Source organism: Rhinolophus sinicus, linkage group LG05 (genome assembly GCF_036562045.2).
Source record: "Rhinolophus sinicus isolate RSC01 linkage group LG05, ASM3656204v1, whole genome shotgun sequence".
Lineage (NCBI taxonomy): Eukaryota > Metazoa > Chordata > Mammalia > Chiroptera > Rhinolophidae > Rhinolophus > Rhinolophus sinicus.
In genome coordinates this window covers 24,886,430-24,910,611 of record NC_133755.1, presented here as the reverse complement: position 1 = coordinate 24,910,611, position 24,182 = coordinate 24,886,430, and the positions used below count along the sequence as shown (strand labels likewise).

Sequence of the window (24,182 nt, the reverse complement as noted above, 5' to 3'; positions counted from 1 at the left end):
AAAGGCGTCACCGGGCCGAACGGAAGGAAGCTGCAGGCCGTTCGCGCGTGCTCTGCTAACCATGGCGGCCGCCAAGAAACCTTTGGAGTTCCATGCCCAGCGGCACTGGGGTCCTGAGAAGGGGGTAGAAGATCCGGACGAGGATGACGAGGATGATAACGCTGAAACGGAGGATGGGTTCTCCCTAGAAGAAGTGTTACGGCTCGGAGGCACCAAGGTAATGGCTTTGGACTCTCGGAGAATAGGGACAAAGGCGCGGGAAGTGGTCCCGCGTGTGATGCGTGGCGGGACAGATGGCCCGACCGCCCCGGAGCTGCGGATTGGGAGGGCGTGCTGGACTCAGAAGTGTGCACTGTACGCGCCTTGCACTTATTTTCCACTGCTTTTTACGAGAGAAAAGTCGTTTAGAATTAAACGTTTGTATGCTGTGTCCTTTTTTAGAATGTAGGTTATCCTCTCATTTTATTGACGTACTATAACTGTCACTCCATCAGTCGGACAGGACTAACTTTTTTTGGTCCTGACCGTGGCATCAGGGTTTTGAAATCTTGTGTATGGGAATTTTAAGTGTTTTCACGGAGTATGCGCGCATGCTCACTACGCTCATGAAGAGCTCTGCTCCCTTCGAATTTACATCCTAATTAAAGGGAAAAAACTAACCAAACTTTTGAACGCGAAGTATGTCAGACGCCGAAAAGTGCTATGGGTTTTTGCGCTCAGTTTGACCACACCATTAGAAGATTTGGAGCAAATATGTGACAGAATTTGGCTCTATATATATATATATAGTTTTGAGACTAGACTTTTGGGTTAGGTAGGAATTGAAGCAGGAGAAATACACCTTGCAGGGGCAGACTCACGGTTTTCTTTGTGCTTGGGTTGTATTTAATTTTTAAATATGTAATATATTCACATGCTAAAAACAGGTTTGCTTTTTAAAAAGGGGTTGCAGTGTGAAAAGTGTGTGTGTGTGTGTGTGTTTACACAAAAGGTATTATACAGTGTATAATCTCTTGAATCTTTTTTTTTCTATCTTAGAGATCTTTCCATATCAGAATGTAAAGTTCTGTGTCATTGATTTAATGCCTGCATTAATCACTGTGTGTCTTAATTTTCTATTAGCCATTTATTGTGGATATTTAAGTTGTCGATTTTTTGCTATTTTAAATAATGCTTCACTATATAATCTTGAATATGTATTGTTGTCCACATTTGTAAGTGTATGTGTAATCTAAATTTGTAGAAATGGAACTGGGTCAAAAGATATGTTCTTATATGTATTTTGATTGAAGTTGGCAGATTACCCTCCATAAAGGTTGTGCCAGTTTACACTCCCATCAACCATGTGGGAAAGTGCTTTTCCCCTCACCCCCTCCTCAACTCCACCTGTCATAATTTTATCATTGCTCATCTGACAGACTGAAAAATGGATGTATCATTGTGGTTCTAATTTGGATCTGTCTAAATGTCAGTGAGGACCATCTTTTTTTAATATTTTTGAAGAACCACTTTTTTTTCCCTATGAACCATTTACTTATGTCCTTTGCACATATTTCTATTGGGTTATTTGTTATGTCCTTAACTGATGTGTGGGAACTTTTTTTTATTAATTATTAAACTTAATTACTTTGATATGAGTTGCCAGTATTTTTTTTTAACAGTGTATTATTGTCTTTTGGGTTTTTTTGTATATGTTTTGTGTATGAGAGAGAGATAAATTTACCCATTCTTTCCTTCATGGGACCTAAGTTTTATGTCAAATTTCGAAAGGTTTTCTCTACTCTGAAATTATTGTTTAAATTATGTTGTCCTTTCTCCTGGTATTTTGTAGTTTTATTTTTCACATTTAAATCTTTTATCCATCAAGTATTTATTTTGGTGTAGAGTGGAGCCCAGGCATACCATGGTAACTCAATTTAATTTATTTCAAAGATACAGATTTCACATTAACTTTTGAAGTTTAAACTATTGGATTTATAATTTATTTTTAACCTCCTTATGTTTTTATGCAGCAAGATTTCCTTATGCTGGCTGCTTTGGACGAGAACGAGGAAGTTGTGGATGGAGGCAAAAAAGGAGCAATTGATGACCTTCAACAAGGTGAATTAGAAACATTTATTCAAAACCTTAGTTTGGCCAAGTATGCAAAAGCTTTCTTAATTGAAGAAGATGAACCAGCCAAAAAAGAAGATGCCAGCAAAAAAGAAGCAGGTGTATCTAAATTAGATAATAAAAAGCAAAACGCAGCAGAAAGTGAAAGGACGTCAGTCAGTAAGGTGAAAAATAAGAAGAGACCAGAACAACATTCTAATGAGAACAACAGTGCCGTTCCAAAAGGAAGGAAAGATAAACAGGACATCTTTGAATTTTTTGAGAGACAGACATTGTTATTGAAGCCTGGAGGCAAATGGTATGATTTAGAATATAGCAATGAATATTTTTTGGGACCCCAGCCTCAGGATGTTGTGTCTAAGTACAAAACCTTGGCTCAGAAGTTGTATGAGCATGAAATCAACTTATTCAAAAATAAGACGAATAATCAAAAGGGAGCCTCTTCTACCTGGATGAAGGCAATTGTGTCATCGGGGACGCTAGGTGACAGAATGGCAGCCATGATTCTTCTTATTCAGGATGATGCTATTCACACACTCCAGTTTGTGGAAACTCTCATAAACCTTGTTAAAAAGAAGGGCAGCAAACAGCAGTGCCTCATGGCTTTGGATACTTTCAAAGAGTTACTCATTACAGACCTTTTGCCAAATAATCGGAAGCTACGGATGTTCAACCAGCGTCCTTTTGACAAACTAGAACAGTTGTCCAGTGGCAACAGGGACTCAAGAGACAGAAGGCTGATATTATGGTATTTTGAACACCAGTTGAAACACTTAGTGGCTGACTTTGTGCAGGTCTTAGAAACTTTAAGTCATGATTCATTAATAACCACCAAAACTCGAGCCCTTATAGTGGCTCATGAGCTTCTTTGTAATAAACCTGAGGAAGAAAAGGCTCTTCTTGTGCAGGTGGTAAATAAACTGGGAGATCCTCAGAACAGAATAGCCACAAAAGCCTCCCATCTGTTAGAGACATTGCTTTGTAAACATCCCAATATGAAAGGCGTTGTGTGTGGTGAAGTAGAAAGGCTGCTTTTTCGCTCAAATATCAGCTCCAAAGCGCAATATTACGCAATTTGCTTTTTAAATCAAATGGTCCTCTCTCATGAAGAAAGTGAATTGGCTAACAAATTAATAACTCTTTATTTTTGTTTTTTTCGGACTTGTATCAAGAAAAAAGACATTGAATCAAAAATGCTTAGTGCCCTTTTAACAGGAGTGAATAGGGCATACCCTTATGCCCAGACTGGTGATGACAAAGTGAGGGAGCAGGTTGATACACTGTTTAAAGTGTTGCATGTTGTGAATTTTAATACCAGTGTGCAGGCTTTAATGTTGCTTTTCCAAGTAATGAATTCTCAGCAGACAATATCCAATCGATACTATGCGGCATTATACAGGTAAGTACATACCCTTCTAATATGTGAATGTGAGGAACAGTGTAATCTTAGAGCACATGCAATACCCCTCTGTGAGGCAAGAGAAAGACTTAGAAAACTGGATTTTAGGCTCCCCTCGGCAACTTGCTAATCACCAACTTTGAGTAAATTACTTAATCTTTGTTTCGCTGTTGGACAACTAAGTTATATGCTTTGAAAACATTGCTTATTATTTTTTAATTTTGAGAAATTGTTAAAATACAGGCCCCCTCCCCCCAAAAAAAATCCATATCCTACCACCTGATATTTCAAAATTAACATTTTGCTATATTTTAAATCTTTTGGGATACTTGATAGAACTAGAGATAACAAGTTTCCTCCCCACTATGATCCTCAGTCCTGTATTTCTTTATCCTCACTTCACACAGCCATTTAGCAACGTTCAACAAGAATTTATGTGTCAGCTATATACAGGGTACTGTTCCAGGTGGATGTAGTACAGTGAACAAAATTCCTATCACTAGAGGTACTTACATTAATACTGAGGAAGCTAGATGGTGAAAAAGAAAGTTTGTTAGGTCAGGAGGGTTGGTGTTTGCAGTTTGGAAATTGTTTTTAAATATTGGGATTAAGATTTTATTTACTGAAACTTTCCAACTGTCCTGCAATGCACCCATTGAGGGATGACATTTTGAACAGTATGGAAATACTTTGCAACTGTTCGAATATGCCAACAAGCTATGCATTTCCTTCTAATTCATTTTTTAATTTCACAATCATGTGTCTTGTGAGAAATGTAATGTAGTGGTTAATATCTTGGACTTAAGCCATAGTGTCTGGATTTGAGTCCCAGTCATTAGTTTGCTGTGTAACTTTGGACAAATTATTATACTTCATCCTCATTATAACCTTATTAGTAAACATGATTGATCCCATTTTACTATGCCACAGTTTATTTGTCTATAAAATGGAAAGATAAGTACCTATTCCATGAAGTTACTACGAAGACTATAAAACTTTCCCAAGGTTACACAGCAAGAAAATGACAGAACTGGGACTTTGATAAGGTCAGTGAGTTAATGTATATGCTAACCCATGTAATCTTCACATATGTGTTAAGTGCTTAACAGTGCCTGACACATAAAGTGCTCTCTAAGTGTTGGCTGCTGTCGTTATTAATATTACCCACATGCATTTTAGTTTAATCCTCTTAACAGCTCTCCAGTCTGAGGTTCAGTATTTTGTGCAACGTCACACAGACAATACAAGATGAAGTTGAGTGGCAAAACCTAGTCTGCTGACTTTGGAGTTTATGATATTTCATGGCATTGATTGCAGTGGCCCACTAAATATAATCTCAAAGGCCTTCCTATGACTCTTAAGAAAGCTACAATTTTTTAAAGTAACAAATACTTAACATTTTTAGTTTGGAAAGATTCCAAGGCTGAAAATGTAGAGGTTTCGGGATCTTGGTGTGTTTTTTTTAACTTTTGGGGGTCTCAGGAACTTCTGATTTTTAGAAATGTTTGGACTATTGAAAAACATTTTTCTAATATCTGTTTAACATCTCATATTTAACACAACAGTCTCACATCTCTGAGGAGTACATTCCCAAATTTTTTAAATTACTGCTTACAAAGAGCTTTCACAGATGGATTTCCTCAGAGGGCTCTTAAACCTTCTTAAAATATTTGTTCTGTCTTGGTTTTATTAAGAATCCTTTAAAAATTCCTTAATAACAACTAAGGGATAAAAGAAGTGAAAATAGTTTGGTTTACAAAAATGAGACTTGTCAAAAACTTCAGGAACATGTTCTCTGTCAAATGGTGGAGATACACCTATTTAAATTATATGTTTCTACTGATGTGTAGGAATTCATGATTAAAGATGAGTTGTAAAATGGATGTAAATGTTGAAAAATTTAAATGTGAAGAGAGAAAATTATCTCATAATATCACCAATAGATTGGTACTAGAATTATGGTACTGACAAATGGGGAAAACTGGGTATGCAGAGCAATATGAAAAGCTTCACAAGGTTAAGTATTTTCACTTCTAGTATTAGTGTGGAAAGGTTTATAGAAGTGCTTAGAGCAAGAAGTAATGATTCCATGTGAGCACTGGAGGAATGTGTTGATTCTAGTGTCCCGTGTCCAGAGGTTCAGATCAGTTGGAGCATCTCTAGGATTCAGCAACTAGGATAAAGAGAGAAGTTAAGACTTACCTGACATGATAGTTGAGAAGCCTGCAGAAGAGACACTAGGCTGAGACGACATGTAATAGCTGCATAGGGTCACATATTTGAAAGGCTTTCATGTAAAAGTATAATTAAATTTTTGTTGTGTTTTTTTGCCAACTTTACTGAGGTACAATTGACAACTAAAATGGTATGTATTGCAAGTGTGAAATGTGATGCTCACATACATGTACATTGTAATGGTTACTATAATCAAGTTAATTAATATACCCATCACTTCCCATAGTTCCTACTGTTTTGTTTTGTTTTTTTGTGATGAGAATGCTTAAAATCTACTCCCAGCAAATTTCCAGTATACAGTACAGTATTAACTATAGCCATCATGCTGTACATGAGATCCTCAGAAATTATAACTGGAAGTTTATCCCCTTTGACCAACATTTCCTCATTTCCACCCACCCCCTGCCAACCACTGATCTGTTTCTATGAGTTTGATTTTTTTTTTAAGATTTCACATATAAGTGAAGTCATACAGTATCTGTCTTTTTCTGTGTGACTTACTTCACTTAGTATAAAGTCCTCCAGGTTCATCCATGACACAAATAGCAGGACTTCTTTCTCATGGCTGAATAATATTCCATCGTGTGTGTGTGTGTGTGTGTGTGTGTGTGTGTATCACATCTTTATTCATGCATCTGTCAACAGACACTTAGGTTGTTTGTGTACTTTGGCTATTGTGAATAATGCCATGAACAGGGGAGTGCAGATACGTCATCAAGATACTGATTTCATTTCGTTTGGATATATACACAGCAATGGGATTGCTGGTTCACGTGGTAGTTCTATTTTTAATTTTTTGAGGACCTTCCATATGGTTTTCCATAATGGCTTTCCTAATTTATATTCCTACCAACAGTGTACAAGGGTTCCCTTTTCTCCACATCCTCACCAAGGTTTGTTACCTCTTGTCTTTTTGATAATAGCCATACTAACAGGTGTGAGTTGGTTTTGATTTGCATTTCCCTGATGATAGTGATTTTGAGCACCATACCTCTGTTGGCCATTTGTCTTCTTTGGAAAAATATTTGGAGAGTCTTTTGCACACTTTTTAATCAGGTTTTTTTTTTTTTTTTGCTATTGAATTCCATGAAGTTCCTTATATATTTTTTATATTAACCCTTTATCAGATAAATTGTTTGCAACTATTTTCTCCTATTCTATAAGGTGCCTTTTTATTTTGTTGATTGTTTCCTTTGCTGTGCAGAAGCTTTTTTAGGTTGATGCAGTTCCACATTTGTTGCTTGTGTTAAGTTGTTTGGTGTTGCTTCAGATGGCTATAATAGAATAATGGTAGGAAATTACACAGGAGCAGATTTCAGCAATAGGTAAAGAAGAGATTTCCTGGTAAAATGACTTGCCCAAAATTGGATTACGTTCCTAGTGAGAGAGAGTGAGCAATCTACAATCAGTAAGATGTTGCATACCATGAAATGAACCATTTATTCGTTCAATAAGTGTTAAGAACTTATTAAGTGCCAGACACTGAGGTTACAACAATGAGTAACACAGGCACAGTCCCTGTTCCATTGGACTTTTGGGGGACAAGAAGAGAAAGGTAACAGTTTGTTAAACTGAAGAACATAAACATGGGACTGATACAAACAAGAATGGGAGAACCTATTTTATGTACTATGGACATGCAGATAATTAGGGAGGGACATCCTGGGCAGAGAGAATAGCATGTATAGAAGGGTGTTACACTGTACATTGGACTAGAGATTCTCTGAAGTCCTCACAATTCACTTTTCTGCTATACATGCATGGTCTTTACTAGAACCATGTGGAGGAGGCTGCCTCTGGCCACCCAATTCACGAGCAGTGATACAAGGAGAAGAACCCAGATCTAGTCCTCACTGCTTTCATAGGTCAGTTTTAATTTGGTTTTGGATTAGCCTTTCATGTGTGGTTCTGTGTCTATAAAAATTACTGGTAAGGCTGAGCCCTGTTGGTCTAGAGTGTGGAAAACCACTTGGAAAAGAGAAGGGGAAAAAAAATGTCTCTTGTTCCTATAATTCCTTCCTCCCTCACCAGCCCCCATCATCATTTTTTCTGTTCTGGTCATTGACTTCCATTTTATCTCTTAAGACAGAAATGGTCTCTTGTTCTAAAATAAATAGGAAAGTTATCCCTAACTAAGATGAGGTTAGTAGTTGCTTCTAATAGGCGACTGCTGGTTGTGGAAATGTTTTATGGATAAACATTTGGTCTTGCTTTTGTTTTACAGGAAGATGTTGGATCCAGGGTTGATGCTGTGTTCTAAGCAAGCCATGTTTCTTAACCTTGTCTACAAATCTCTGAAAGCTGACATCGTGTTGCGCAGGGTGAAGGCTTTTGTGAAGAGGTTACTTCAAGTTACTTGTGCACAAATGCCACCATTCATATGTGGAACTTTATATCTTGTGTCTGAGATCCTTAAAGCAAAACCAGGTTTAAGAAGTCAACTAGACGATCATCCGGTACATTTTACAACTGCTTTTTAAATCGAGTGGCTTCTGAAACGTATTCGTGTTTTTCCTCTTTAATGACAGTTACTTAGTCATCTGGAACATGTAAGAGTGTGAGTCCTGCAGTCAGACAGACCTGGATTTTAGTCCCAGGTGTACAGTTTACTAGGTGGGCATGTTGCTTGACCATTTTACTCATAATAAACTGCAGTTATATGAGATGTTACAGAGGGCTATAGAGCTAGTAGATCTCAAGCCTGGTTCCTCGTTGTGAAATGGACAGAATAACAACACCTGCTCGGGAGCATTATTTATAACCTGTCAAAAATTTATTTGAGGGCTCAATGTTTTCATGTAATAAAAGTCCCAAAGTCTCAGAGATTCTTGGCTCAAAACTTTATTACCTTAAGAAATAAGGATATGGTCTCCTCTCATTCTGAATTTCATTGGTGGAACTTTGGTGTTTCTCCAGAGTCTTCTTCAAAACTACTTCACATAAATTGAACACAGACTTCCAGTTAATTAACTCAGATTCATTACGTCATTTTTTTAGGAGTCTGATGATGAAGAAAATTTCATTGATATAAAAGATGATGAAGAGATGGAAACATTCACTGATGCAGATAAAGAAACAGATGCTGTGAAAAAAGTTGAGACAGAAGAAACTGTGTCTGACAGTCATATGGAAACCAAAAAATCAGAGTCCGCTTCTTGGGTACACTTTGATAATTTGAAAGGTGAGCTTTGTAAACCTTTATTCTCTTGAATTTTTAAATGAGGGAATTGGTTTCCCCTTTGATCTTAATAGAAATTAATATTATCATTTTAGAAGTCTTCAGTATTGCTTTCTTTAAAAATGGGAGCTGTCATAATCAGATGTATTTATGACCTTGGAAGTAAATTTTTAATATAGTAAATCATTTATTTACTAACAACCACATTTTAAAATAATTTACATCTTAGAAATTAAAGCAAATACCTTTTGGACCTGTGAAGAAAGAAAACTATGGACATGTTAGATGCACAATAAATCTCATTTCCTTTAGCTATAAATGTGAAAGTTTATACCTTTGAATCAGTTTTAGTTTCTTGACCTTTAACTATACATGTAAAGGCCAAAAACATGGAACCTATATGAAAATATCAAATGTGTGTACGTGAAAGTTTAATTTATAAACAAAAGTATTTGTTTATACATTGTGAATTGTGTGGAAGTTGTGGTTCTTTTGAGTATCATATTTACCCTCTATAGTTCCTTAAAGTAACATTTTTAGGATTGAAAACTTTCTGTGAGATAGAAACATTAAGTTTTTCCATATACATACACAAACTGAATTAACAGTCTATATAGACTATTAGGGACAAAAGAAGAAATACAGCCTCTTCCTTTGAGGGTGTAAAGAAAAGACCACTAGCCTTGAAGATCAAGAGATGTGCCAGGCCGATTTCAAACTTGTCATGGGACTCTTGATCAAATTATTTCATCCCTCCAAACTAGTTTGCCTGTGAAGTATAAAAGAGAAGCCAAGTAGCCACTGGGAAAATTTTTAAAAGAAACCCGTCAGTTATCTTAAATCTAAACTGAGAATAATTCTTTAGAGAAGTGGTGAGCATGTAATTGTGAAGTAGTGTGTTCTGATAAATTCTTTGTTTAAAAGTTTTTAATCCTGAGTTTCTGAAAACATGAAGAAGAAAATGTAAAACCTGTTCCAAGTGAGAATTATTTCTGTGCATAATTTAATGACAGATATTTAGAGCACTCTAAAGTTCCAAAAGACTTGAGACCTACTTTATCTTCAGGTTATTTGCCATCTTAACACTTATGGCCTAATTGATCCAGAAATAGACACCTTTTGTTAATTGAAAAAGGGAGAGAGAAGTTTTGAAGGGGAGCTTTTAGTAGTTGGGATAAACAGGCTACCTGGTTCATTCAGTATCAAATACTAGCTTGGGACAAAGATATTCTTGAAGGGCTTGGAGTTTTTAATCTAGGTGGGATGCCTGGCTAACTAAAAATGTTGGAAATTGTATCTGTTGGTAACAACATTAAAGATGGTAGCTTTAGTGACATCTTGGGCTAGGAATAAAATATTTGAGAAATACTATTTTTGTTCTCAGGTGGCAAACAGTTAAACACATATGATCCATTCAGTAGAAACCCTTTGTTCTGTGGAGCTGAAAATACAAGTTGTTGGGAACTCAAAAAGGTAAAATAATTTCATATTGTCCATTAATTCATTTGTGCTGTATATTTGTCCTCATGGATTTAGTACCTTGAAGTTTTCATTTTTCTTTCAAATAATAAATGTAGGAGTTAAATTATTTAGACATAAATTATCATAAAGAAGCAATTTGAAGTGTGTCACACAGCTAACCCATATTTCTGTTGTCTCTGATAAACATTTCAGTTGCCACATTTGTACCTTTATGCATGCATATGTAGAAAATCTAAACTAATGTACATGCAAAATAAGGATATTATACATGGCTATAATTAAGTTTTGATTTTTGTAAGTAGATTATTGCATATAACAGCTCTGTTAAATAGGTAACTTTTGCTTTGTGTGTTGGATATCCCTCAAGTTTTGTGATAGAACTTTTTGCAAATAAAGTTACTTTTAAAATGCATAAGAGTAACTCATATTTCTAATGACCTTTAAGTGTGGGCCCCTGGGGGGTCCCTAACACCTTTTCAGCAAGTCTGCAAGGTCACAACTGTTTTCATAGTGATACCAAGACATTATTTACCTTTGTCACTGTGTTGACAGTGGCCTTGATAGTATAAAAGAAATGATGGATAAAACTGTTGGTGCCTTAGCATTATAAAGACAGTAGTGCTAACTAAACTGCGCTTGCAGCTGTCATCTTCTTTACTGCCACATACTTGCAGTTAAAAAAATAAAAGCCACTATCATGTAAGAACAATGAAGCAGGAAAAATTATTGGTTTTATTATCTGAACCCTAAAGAACATTTCTTTTTAATATTCTGTGTACATATATAGCAAGAATGCATAATGCACTTGTGCTGCATACCTAAGTGTGAAAGTTGTCTCATCTCTCAAGGACAAGTGTCCGTATACTTGTTGGAAACTCAGCTTCCTGAAGGACTGGCTGAACAACAGAGTGGTTATTCAGACTTGGGTATTTGAAAGACGTTTTCTTGAACAGGAAGAAAATCCATAATTATGTGAAAGGCTATTAATAAAATCCTTTTTCCAGCTAGGTGTCTATCTGTATGAGGCCAGATTTTCTCCATATACTTCAACTAAAATAACATGGAATATGGAAGCAGATAATGAGAATCCACTGTCTTCTAGTAAATTAGGTATTAAATAGATTTGCAAAACTAAAAGAAAAATGAGCAGTGAGCTGTTGAAAATAAAAACAAAACTAAAATAATGCTACACTTCTAATTTTATTCTTAAAAATAATTACTTTTCATAAACCATGCTATTTATATTAATATGTAATAGGCTCATAATTATTTTAAGTAAACTATGAGTGTTTTAAAATGTTTCTAATAAGCGTCAATAGATACATCCCACTTAAATTAAGGAAGCTCTTGAGGTCCTTGATTTTAAGTACATTAAGTGGTCCTGAGACCAGAATTCTGAGAATCACTCTTCTAATGTGTCGACTTAAGTTTCAGTTTTTTGTATTTTCTTAAGTAATCTGTAATTGTAGTAAGAGTTGAACACCTTGTTTACATTTTTGTTTTTAGCTATCGGAGCATTTTCATCCCTCTGTGGCCCTTTTTGCAAAGACTATCCTTCAGGTAAGTCTAACATATTCAAACGACATGCCATAAGAAAAAAATAAGTAATCTAGTTTTAGATAATAATTGCTCATACAGTGTTTTCTCCACCAGATAGAATCATATACATTTGTCTGCTGTTGTAAAGGAGCAATGGCTTGTTTAATGCAGAGCAGCAGATACGTCTTCCCACTCTGAGATGAATGGAAATAGAGGGTTTTAGAAAACCACACATTTACTACATTCTGGCTTTTCTCTGGAGAAAGATGGCCATCCCCTTTCCTGTTTGCTGTGTTTGTCACTTCAGGGTTTGGTTCCTGGTTAATAGTTAGGTGACCTACAGTATTAATATTTACCTATTCATAAAATCAGTAGTGCATCGTAGAATGTTTGTATAAGTGTGTGTTTAATCTCTTCAAGTAAAGAATCGTGCATGAGAGGGATATTTGAAAAGTCATTTATTGCAAATTTGTGCCTTCTATGCAGTATAATAGAGGCTTATGTTTGCCTCTATTCTTAACCTGGATGCATATATATAATTTGAGTTAAGTTCTTAAATCCCCCATCCCCACCTTTCAGGGAAATTATATTCAGTATTCAGGGGACCCACTGCAGGATTTCACACTAATGAGATTCTTGGATCGATTTGTGTACCGAAATCCAAAGCCACATAAAGGCAAAGGTATGTTCTATTTGATGAATTACTCGGCTTTCATTGTTGATGTTCAATAAATAATATGAACGTGTAACTAAGTTTTATATTACACAGCCTTGATTTTATATTTCAGAAAATACAGATAGTGTCGTGATGCAGCCAAAAAGAAAGCATTTCATAAAAGATATTCGTAGTCTTGCTGGTAAGTATTTACAAAATATTTTAGAATTTATAAAAGCCTGGACAGTTGAAACTTACAAGACAGTAGAAGTCAAAACACCCAAATTGGGATATTCTTTGCTGCAGTTTATCAGAATAAAACCTAAGCACCAGAGATATTATCCATCATTTGTTCCCAAGAATGTGTACAAATACTCAAGTCTTCTGTGTCTGACTGGGCCTCTTTTTTTATTTTTCCAAGTTTATTACAAAGTTTCAAACATATCCAAAGTAAATAAATGAATAGTACGATGACGCCTCCCCTTAACCGTCACTCAGGTTCAATAGTTAATTATGTTGCCATTCTTATATCATCTGTAGCCTTATCAGTGACCCCCCACACACACACACGCATATATAATTATTACCTTTTACAGTTCAGGTCATCGCAAGCTCTAGTATGGCTTAGCAGAAAGTCCACAACAAGTTTTGTCACAGAGCATCATGTAAGCATAGTTGATAACCTCCTACGGGTATTTACCCATCTTGTTGATCTGATTCTGTTTTTCTATTCAGAGCAGACATTTCTTTGCTTACGTGGTCCCAACTCCTTTTTGTTCAGAGATAAATTTTGTTAAAATCCACCTTATAAATCACTTATTTTCCAACTAACTTAATTCAGAGGTCCAGAGGTGTAAAAGGACTTGCCCAAAGTTAATGGGGTTAGAATTAGAAGCCAAATTCTTTTAATCAAGTCAGAAATTTTTATTCTGATGACAGAAAACTAATATTCTATAGTTCTCTATTGTTTGTTTTCTTCAGTATTAGTAAAATTGTGGGTAATTCTATTTACCTTTAGTTCTTATTCCCAGAATGGCAGGCAATGTTTTTCTGAGGTGAAAATGGCAAGTTTAAAGTGATTATTTATTTAAAGAACTCTGAATTTTTGTCTCTTGAAATTTGGATCTTGGATACAATTGGAGGACAGGGAGAGAACCCTGTTTTTTCACTGTGATGCACTGTTGGCTGTGCACTGACTACTTTTCATTGTAGTCGGTAAAGTTTCAAATGTTGGGTCTCCTCTACACAGACTTTCAAGGATTGTCCTTAGCACTGTAAGATCCCTTTTGTCTGCCATCCTTACATTTTTGAGACTTTGGAATTGTAGGTATGCTATATTTAAATAACATAAAAGGATTACTTAAATTAATATGTTTGACTGAATTTTCCTAGTGAACAGTAAGGAGTTCCTTGCAAAAGAAGAAAGCCAAATACCAGTGGATGAACTGTTTTTCTATAGGTAATATACTTAATATAGTTTCATTTGGGGAACTGTTAAAATTTTTAGATCCCATAAATTGCTTTGAAAAGACTGAAGGATAATATGTCAGTACCTACTTTGTGAAGATAATTTATAAATCAGTCATTTGGCTAACATTATGATATCTAAGTAGAACTAAAACAAGTGAATTTGGGGGGTTTGCTTTTATATTGATAAGTCCTAAACCTACTGCTATTATTACTAAATGCCTTATACTAGTAAAAGCATTGTTACCTCATGTGACTGGTTCATTTGGCTTGATTTGGTTTGCTTTTTTAAAACATTTGTGAAGAATTTTGAGGGTATGAATGATCTCATCTGCAAAATTCTAAGTTTCACTGTGACCTAATATAACAATATGCTAGATAAACTACTGTGAAGAGAGGTTATTTAGAACCACATTTTGTAATATTCTAGTACTTTAATCATTAGCGGTGATGCTGAAACTACCTTTTACTATGGCATTTAATTAAGATGACTTGAGGTGTTTTTATGAAGAACTAAACTGAAACATTTGAAATTTATTATACTTCACATTTTAGAAGTTTCCAACTAGCTTGTAGAATTCAAAACTATTTTTTCTTCAATAAATACAAATTTTAATAATTATTATATCCACTGAGCTAACAGCTTTTATTTACACTTGTTTGAGTCGCTGGTCATAGGTGCTTTGCTTAGAGTAAAATTATCAAATATATAACATGAATTTTATTTTAGGTATTATAAAAAAGCTGCTATTGTTAAAGAGAAACAAAAACAGAACGCTGATGAAGAAAGTATAGAAGATGTGGATGATGAGGAATTTGAAAAGATGATTGGTAATTTGTTGACTTTTCAATTTGTAAAATAATTTATTACAATTTATAGAAACATGGAATGTTAGTGATAGAAGTGACCTTAGTTTAAAAAAATCATTTAGCTAAGAATATCATGCAAATCACAGTGGAGAATTAAAAATATTTGGATGGCATATGGTAATTCATCCACATTTGCTCCAGAAAAAATGTGATTGTACTTTGACAATTCATGGAGGAAAAAAAATGTGTATATTCATTTTGAATGCCAAATCTCTTATTTTTACTGTTCGTAATTTTGTACTATTGGTAGCAAGTCTGCTGTTTCATCTATTTTATCTTTAGAATCCACAGAGCTAGAAAAATTTTAATTGAAATTTAGACTGAAACAAAAACCATGGGAAATTAGAAAGGATTACATTGAGTTCACTTTTGTTGTATATTATACCTACTAAAAATAAGCACTTATATTATTCTAATAGAGTGAAAAGGACTACAGTTGCTAAATAACCATTTTATTTGATGTTTACGCTTTTCATAAAAGAAATATAGAAGGAAGCTGGAATTAACGAACCCATTTTAGTTTAGGGATTAAGGTCAGTATATTTGCAGATTTATGTCAATTAATAAAACAAACCAGCAATAGTCAGATTTGTATCATTTTGGTGTTTTTCATAAACAGCAGAAACTTGACTATGTTAATTGATTCAGATAAAAGAAATATGCCAACTTTGCTCTTCTTTGTTATATCTCACAATTTGTATATTGTTCTCTGGCAGACACATTTGAAGATGATAATTGTTTCACTTCTGGAAAGGATGACCTTGATTTTGCTAGGTAAAATACTTTTCTTCAGTCTTTTTTCTACTGTTTTTCCAGCCGTTCCCAAATTGTTGTCCCTCAGAACAGTAGAGCACAAGGCTATGTGATGTATAGAAGAAAGGTATTGAATAAGTTTGGGAAATGGATACAATACTTTAATTCTGCTCCTTTTTAATGTACATTAGTATGTTTTAAAAGGCTCTGAACCCTCTGTAACTCTCCTTTTAAATCTGTTAATAGCCTAATAAACACCTTAGTAATCACCAAATCACATTTTAGAAAACAGTAGTCCTCCTTTGTGTTACAAGCTGTTGTTTTTCTTCAGCAATATGAAAAAGAAAAAAAAAGGAGCTAAGGGTGACCCAGAAGATGAAGATTCAGAAGATAGTGATGATGACCTTGATAACTTGGATGATGATGAAGTTTCTTTGGGAAGTATGAATGAGGAATTTACTGAAATTGATGAAGATGGAGGAACATTCATGGATGTGTTGGATGAGGAAAGTGAGGGCATTCAGGGTAAGCGTTTTTAAAATAAAAGACAGAAACCATCTTTCTTCAGTGCAGGCTCATTTTTCTGTTGAAGGTTTTTTAATTAAAACATTACGTTTATTCAAATTAATACTCGAGATAAGCCAGAAATTTAAACATCTTTTCCCTTCTCATTTGAAACTGAAGGGTAGGCGGTCTGCAATACCTGTTGAGGTGTTATGTTGCCTTTTTTTAATGTTAAAATAATTAGCAGTTTCTAAAAGTTAATCAATATTCATCATTCATCATAACCCTATAGCAGTCCTATTGTTTTTTAAATTACTTAATAGCACTTTTTTTTTTTTTTTTTGGTAACAGAACTTAATGATGAAGTCAGCTCCAAAGTCAATTCTAAGAGAAGCAAGAGGAAAGGTGCAAATGATTTTGACTTTGCTGGATCATTTCAAGGTAAGAAAATGTAATTCATTTCTTTGAAACTTAAGCAGTGTGCATGTGAAGGTTACTATTCGTTATTATTTCGGGAAATTCACTTTTCTGAATTGGTTAGTACAATTTAGTGTTTTTATAATGGAGGATAACAGTTTTATGTATATTTAATATGTGGAAATTGTTATTTTCCACATACACCTTTAATTATTTTCTCTTCCAAAATTCTTTCCTCTCACATCTAAATATCTCTAGATTATTTTTTCATTTATGTTTTAACCAGTCAATTATATGTAAGCCCTGGATTTTCCAGACAAACCTATTGTTTTCCTTTTCCCAACCAACTCTTATTCTTTGCCATTTGACCTTCTGAAAATCCATACTCTTTAACAACTTCATTGTCCTTTTTTATGAGATCTGCCATTTTGTGCCATGACAAAATGATTCTAACCTCAAAAATACCACATATAAAACAGATAGAAATTCTTTCTGCTGATTTGTTCTCTAACATTTTTTAAAGTATTATCATAACAGATTATCCCTTTTAGTGTAACACTTGTAAGGTGCTAATAAAAAAGTACTTTTATCAGGTGACAACTTTTTAAGTTTTTGATAAAAATCTAGAGAGCACTACAATAAGTATTTTATTCCATAATTCTGTGCATAAATTCACAAAGTTGCTTTTTTTCCCCATGCTTTGCCTTTCTAGTTTCTGCTTACTAGTAAATACTGATGAAGAATAAAAATAGACTTGCATACAGAATTGTACACCTGAAATCTATGTAACTTTACTAACAACTGTCACTCCAATGAACTTTAATTAAAAAAAAAACTTGCAAAGTTAAAAATAACTGAAATGCTTAACAATATTTTATTACAATTAAATGTTTAAAATTTTTGACATTAAATATTTGACAAAATATAAACAATAACTATTTATCGGTAGTAGTCTCTCTGAGACTTACACATACAAAATTTTTATCAGTTCTTTCAAATACTGCTAACATAAGTCCTCTTAATTAGATTGATTTACCTGGTACATATTTAAATTAACATATTATCTTCCAGATTTTGTCTTCCAGTGAGTAAGGTAAGGTCACAGTTAGCATATGCTCAAATACAAGGCAAAGTTTTCCTCAGAATCATCGCTCAGAAAGAAATGTTACTTTATGTCAAATCCTGCTGAACCTTTCATATTAAAAGATGTTCTTAGAAACCTTACTTTGATTAATAAAGAACATTTCGGAAGACAATAGCCTGAAAGGATCTCACATCTCAATCAATAATAGTTTTGGATGCAGATTAAAGGGTGCCTGACAGAATTGGTTAAGATAAAAGGAGGCAAAGGAATTTCAAACAGATTGATTGATTGATTGATCCTGAGGGGTTTCACCCTACATTTGCAAATGTTGGATAGCCTTAAAGATAAACAAACTTTAAGGAAACTTAGGAGGCAGTACAACAGAAGTGCTTACTAATTGAAGTTATAAAGACATATAGGATAAATGAAAACCAAAAAACCCCTGCCCTAATGCTACACAAACAGGCATTTTAGCTTAAAATATTTAGCTTAAAATAAAATAGTTGCGTCATGCACACTTATTAAATAATACAATATACATTTCACCTTGATATGCTCTGGAAACTATTTTATCAAAAGTGGCTCTGGTATATTCATGCAAAGACTTGTACACAATTGTTCATAGCAGCATTATTCATCATAGCCAAAAAATGGGAACACCCAAAATATCCACTGACTGATCAATGGATAAGCAAAATGTGGTATACCCATATAATGGAATGTTATTCAGAAATAAAATGGAGTGAAGTGCTGACACATGATGTAATGCGATGAGCCTCAAAAATGTTATGCTTAGTGAAAGCCAGATACAGAAAACCACCTGTCATGTGATTCCATTAATATAAAATAACCAGAAAAGACAAAGGCTTGGCAGGATGCACGTGACTACAAATGGGCACCAGGGATCTTTTGGAGTTGATGGAAGTGTTCTAAAAATTGCATTGTGATCACAGTTGAACAACTCCATAAATTTACTAAAACATGCTGATTGTACACTGAAACAAAGCTGAATTTTATGACAAATTTTCTTCCTTAGTAAAGCTGTTTTTTAAGTGGCTCTCATAGTGCCAGAGACATTGATGTCAAAGATGCAAAGAGTTTGGATAATATTGTTTGAGGAAATGGATAAAAGCAGTATTTCTAGTTCATACACCTTTACGTGATGAGATTTTCAATGGGTGAATTGAAACATAATATTTAAAAAAAAGAAGTTTTACTATTAACCTATTTTGAAAATTTTATATATTCAAAATTACAGGTGAGGCTTTTTTTTTTTTTTAAGGACAACCACTTTGAGTAGTTAAACAAAACTTTATTTTAACACTAAACATACCTTACTTTATTTTCTTCATTTACTCCAAAGAACAAAACCTCTGGCTTAATTAGAATGTACATTTTACCATAAATATTCCAACATCATCCATGTCAACTTTGGAATTTTAATCTTGCCTGATACTATGACATAGGGTAAACCTTGATCAGTAGCCAAATCTGAAAGGCAAGAAGACATTACTGTCATCTGAACAGTTCTATTAGGATACTTTTTTTTAAAGAAAGTATATCAAACTCTTAAGTAAATTATATTTGTCTTTAAATGCCTTCTAACTACCTATATAATTTTACAATTTTTTTAATAACCATATTGAAAGATTTATATTTTTCCAAAAATCATTGGATTTACAATTTAATAATCTAGGCTTATACTTTTTAGGACCCAGAAAAAAGAAGAAACATAATCTCAGTGACTCCAACCTATTTGTATCTGCTGAAGAGGTAAGGCTATTGTACTGCTTTAAAATGTTAGCCATTCAACATTGTTTTAAGTTTTCTAATAAATGTCTCCCCCCATTTTTTTTTTTTTAAGTTTGGCCACCTGTTGGATGAAAATATGGGATCCAAGTTTGATAACATTGGCATGAATGCCATGGCTAACAAAGATAATGCAAGTGAGTAACTTGAATTTTTTATTGAGGTTTTTAAATAGCTGTAGCTTAGAACTTCTGAAGATGTAAATATTTTTGGAGGACTTTTTTGTAGTAAGAATGGGTAAAAGGTTCCTCATAACCCAGAAGGAACGGCCTTTTCATCTCTCTGGGAAGCATGTAGAATTAAAAAGTATTTAGACTACAGCCTACAGAAGTTTTTTTTTTTTTCCTAGGGTTTAGGGAGGCAGGTTATTTTTTACATAGTATGAGTTTCATAAGTAACTTGATAAATGCTTTATGTATGTTTTAATTATTTCTGATATTGATAGTTAGTGGCTTCTGTTCTTTCACCAGTAAAAGTGTTCACAGGAAATAAAATCTTCAGAGCATGTGTTCCTTTCCTGTCCTAGTCTTTTATTTTTAAAATGGTAATTTGACAACAAATATAGAAGGAAAGTAACAAACAAGCAGGAATTTGTATAGTGGATGACTACTAGTGGCAGACCGGAAGTTCCTGCTAACTCAGTAGGATGTTCTGTGAGGCCACTGCCAAGCTTCTACAATGTGACGTGCTCATATTTTTTTCCTCCACAAAGGTCTCAAACAGCTTAGATGGGAGGCTGAACGGGATGACTGGCTACACAACAGAGATGTGAAAAGTATCATCAAGAAAAAGAAAAATTTCAAAAGGAGGCCAAAAACCACTCAAAAAATTAAGAAGCAAAAAAAATGAGTGTTTTCTAAATATAAATTAAAATTCTACTTACTCCTCACTTGCTGTTCAACCATTTTTCTTGATCTTGCACTCTGATTCCATACATTCCAGAATATTCAACGGATTTGTAATAAGCTATAAATAAAAATAGTTGTCATTTATAAAATCATGTAAAAATGTTAATTAAACAATATTGAGAAAAATCAAACATTTTTCCTTCTTGCTACATAGTTCACGTACAAGCTGTAGCACCTGTACTAATCATTGTAATGAGCACTATTAAGCATTACTTTACACCACATACTTTGTTAATTGTTTAATCCTTGTAACAATTTGTGAGGTGGGCATTATTACGTACTTGACAAAGAAAGAAAGAGCTCCAAGAAGTTAGCAACCTGAGATTGGCTCTAAGTTTTTAGCTGTTGTTTGATTCTATCACCACCTCAGATATGTCTCATTCCAAAGTTTACATTCTTAGTCACTGGTAGAATTATGAGTCCAGCCCATTAGCTAACTGCTGTTATTTAGATAACACTAAATGAGAATTTTTTCTACTGTATTCTCAGAAGAAGTTAAAATAGGGATGAATAGTATTGTTGTAAATTGACACCACAAAATTAAGTCAGTGAACTCTTAATTAGTCATAAAGAAGTTACTGTTTAATTTACAGGTTACTTGAAAAAAGTTGTTTGGTAGTCTTATTTTTACTTAAGGAAAAACATACCTTCCAAGATAAAGGGAAATTTCTTGCTCATTGTTTGCCTGAAATCTGAGGAAAAAAAGAAGTCTTAAAATTAAACATGATTAGAAATTCATTATATTAACACACGGAGCCATAATTTAATGTTAGCTTTAGGGTCTATAAAAGAGGAATTCCATAGATTAGATATTTGTGTTAAGGTCCTGGTAATCCAAGAACTATATCCTTTGGGTCTAAATTGCACTTGCCTTACATATAGCCTTCCGTACTTACTTTGGAGTTTTTAAATTTTTGGCCTGTATACATGTATATAATGTAATTTATTTAGAAATGGTAATTTAAAAGCAAATTTTCAATGTTAATGTGTAATTACATTATGTAACTGAATTGTTTTTTATGGATGGAATTTTACCTTGTTTTGGAATTAGATGTAAGATTGTACTATATCCAGTTTTTTAAGTTAATCTTTAATTTGCTTTTACATACTGTTTGGATGTTCTCTTTTATACCCTTATAGTTTAAAAGTATAGACTGAATATCTAGTAGCATCCTAGAACACAGTGTTCAGTGAAGTACTTTAAGAAGACAAATGACAAGATTCAAAAGTAGCCTCCACCCAGGACTACTACTATTCTCTGCTTGAAGAAAAGCAGCACTTCCTAATTTAAAAAATCTGGGCTCCAATATAAAATTTAGCTCCACAAAATAAGCACTTTCGGGGATAGCCAGTGGCATGGGAGACGTTTTTAGTGCACATATTGATGCTAGCCTAAGAAATTGGTTACAATTCAGCTATGTTCTTCAGTCTACCAAACACTGAGGTGTATTTCTTCCATCTGTGCTCTATTTATGCTCCCAAGCCAGACGAAAGCACTTGCATACTATATATGTCCCTTACTAGTAAAACCCATTTTCCCTAGTCCACAAATGAACAATTTTTTAGGAGGAAGTTAAAGAGTCTTTTATTGTATAATAATACGTAGCTTCCTCTTGTGCCCATAAAAATGCCTAATAATGCTGAATCTGAAGAAGCAATTTCTGTAAAAATGCCACTTAGCACCTAAAATGCATAAATAAGTGTATACCCCCCTTCTATAAATCGTTAAATCTGAATTATGATTACCTTGGCTTGTGTTCATTTTATTAAACAAACCATATGCTCCAAGTATGCCCACAAATTCAGCAACTAAAACTCCTTTAAAGATCTTCTTTGCCAGTGGTTCCATACTACGGACCATCCTAAATTTAACAACAAATATATGTAAACTTAAGCATATTCAAACTTAATACCACTTACATAAAAATCGTTCTGTAATAGGAATAAAACCCCAAAGTTACTGTATACTTAATTTGTATTAGACAGGTCCCTTGTTCCTAGTTTTTAATTTCCATGCCTAAAGTCACAATGAACCAAAGACATGTTTGGATAAAGCACAGAGATGAGAACTGAAGAAGCAATTGTAAAAAGAACTAAATTTATGGAATTATGATTTTAGAATTGTCTATAGAATGGTGGGAGACAGGGTAAATCATTCTTTTAGCTGAACTGGGAATTACGATATAACCTAATGGGCACAATATGTAAAAACAGTTGTATGTTTTATAGCTGGAGGTTTTCACTTATACAACATACGTGCCACAGTCCAGCATTTCATACAAAGCTGAGCAATGAACTAACTGGTTCTTGTTTCTGAAGAGCTACTATTCTAACAGTATTTTCAAACTAATTGCATCACCCAAAAGCTTGTTAAAAAATTCATTCCTGGGACCCCAGTCCCCAGATGCTGATGCAAGTCTAGGGTTGGCACCCCAGTAATGTGCCCTTTAGCAGCTGCAATCAACTTATTACAAGAGGCCCCCTCACCAAACGAAGAAAACTGACCTCCTTCACCTACTAGTAAGTGGCAAGACGAGACTTTAGATCTTAATTCTCTTCCTGAAGTTAAAAGCTCATTAATAGAGGATTTGAGACTTTATTCTTTCTCTTAAGAAAAAGCTAAACAAGGAAAAGGGCTATAGAACAAGTTAAGAAAAGAGCGTATTTGAATATATGAAATGTAAACCCAAGTTTTTACTCTGCTTCCTTATAATCCTGAAGTCCAGAACAGGAGAACCAACAGTTTTTAATCCCAGGATTCTAATACGTATGCTCTTTGTCACACTGTTTTTTTGTCCTTTTGTGCAGAGATGGTATGTTCTCTAATAATCTAGAGTCCCAGCTCTCTCCTCACTGTCGGGTTTAGTCCATTCACTTTTGACTCCTTTTCATAATGCCTGAGGGTGGGGGTAATTAAATACCTGACCTTTGTATGATTACCCTACTAATATAGTTACCAGGTGTCCCTTTCTCCCAAAATTCCCTTCTCTTATTTTGATAATATCACACAGGGGACTGAAAGCTTAAAACTTTATTATTCTTACCTAAAAGAAATGAAAAGGAAGTTTAAAAACGACCTTACATAAAACCATGAGGCAGGTGAGTGGCCGGAGAATTTTGCTGTTTACCATCATGCTATATACATTACTGACAGGAAATAAGTCCTGTTCAGTATAAGGAGCTCTTCTGGGGTTATTTTTAATGTTCAAGGCATGAAAAGAACAACACAAGGCCTGCCTGCAGCCAGATCCACAGTGTAAGGAATCCACGGAAAATTTTGTTTTGTTGGGAGAGGGCGAGGCTAAGGGTTAAAACAATGAAGTCCAAATAAAGCTGTATAATAAAGCATTTACCTTTCTTAAATATATATACACGTTTTACATTCCAAGTCCTGCAGCTTCAGGAGAGGTGTTTATAACGACAGATGACGCCTATTTGATAATGACCATCAAAGGCATACTGTCCACGACTAACAGGTTACTAACTGGCAGAGGAAGAACAAGGTTGGAGAAGATACTTGGAGAAGGATGGAACTTAGGTGAAGTTTAAACCATTCCTCTGATGGGCTCAAAGCAAAGCAGGGCTGTGTGTCATGGAGTTAACATCACACTGAACTGAGAAGATGACTCAGGGCGCACAGCATAAGACAAATGTTGCATGTTGCGTCCAAAAAAAACACCAAAACACCCCTCCATCTGTGAACCAAAGCTGGAAATCAACATGGCTCAAGATTTCAAACAGCAAGGCCTCTCACAGACTAGATATCGGAG

General features: G+C 34.4%; 2 protein-coding genes across 7 annotated transcripts in view; one reads left to right on the top strand and one right to left on the bottom strand.

Moving 5' to 3' along the window:
- The first annotated feature begins 10 nt into the window (after positions 1-10).
- On the top strand, positions 11-20,393 carry CEBPZ (CCAAT enhancer binding protein zeta). Its single transcript, XM_019742037.2, has 16 exons — positions 11-217; positions 2,013-3,511; positions 7,971-8,202; positions 8,744-8,927; positions 10,309-10,397; positions 11,913-11,966; positions 12,525-12,627; positions 12,734-12,802; positions 13,993-14,059; positions 14,798-14,898; positions 15,654-15,711; positions 16,022-16,215; positions 16,546-16,635; positions 19,407-19,468; positions 19,560-19,641; positions 20,217-20,393. The coding sequence occupies exons 1-16, from the start codon at positions 62-64 to the stop codon at positions 20,351-20,353; spliced, it is 3,177 nt and encodes a 1,058-aa protein (XP_019597596.2). The 5' UTR covers positions 11-61; the 3' UTR covers positions 20,354-20,393.
- The window catches only part of CEBPZOS (CEBPZ opposite strand), a 40,431-nt gene continuing 24,937 nt past the window's right edge, over positions 8,689-24,182 (bottom strand). For 3 of the 6 annotated variants that reach the window (XM_074331899.1, XM_019742088.2, XM_074331898.1), the window contains exons 2-5: positions 22,159-22,274; positions 21,060-21,104; positions 20,388-20,470; positions 18,993-19,186 (exon numbers count right to left, since the gene is read on the bottom strand). In XM_074331899.1, the coding sequence (XP_074188000.1) occupies positions 20,391-20,470; positions 21,060-21,104; positions 22,159-22,273 (240 nt within the window). In that variant the 5' untranslated portion in view covers position 22,274 and the 3' untranslated portion in view covers positions 18,993-19,186; positions 20,388-20,390. Of the gene's footprint in view, positions 8,829-18,992; positions 19,187-20,117; positions 20,258-20,387; positions 20,471-21,059; positions 21,105-22,158; positions 22,275-23,765; positions 23,897-24,182 lie in introns of those variants that run through there. The other 3 variants (XM_019742078.2, XM_019742098.2, XM_019742105.2) reach the window with 3 other exon arrangements.

Coding starts and splice junctions, on each gene's coding strand:
- CEBPZ (XM_019742037.2), top strand. CDS start 62: ATGGCGGCCGCCAAGAAACCTTTGGAGTTCCATGCCCAGCGGCACTGG. Junction 218..2,012: donor TACGGCTCGGAGGCACCAAG/GTAATGGCTTTG, acceptor GTTTTTATGCAG/CAAGATTTCCTTATGCTGGC. Junction 10,398..11,912: donor GTTGTTGGGAACTCAAAAAG/GTAAAATAATTT, acceptor TTTTGTTTTTAG/CTATCGGAGCATTTTCATCC.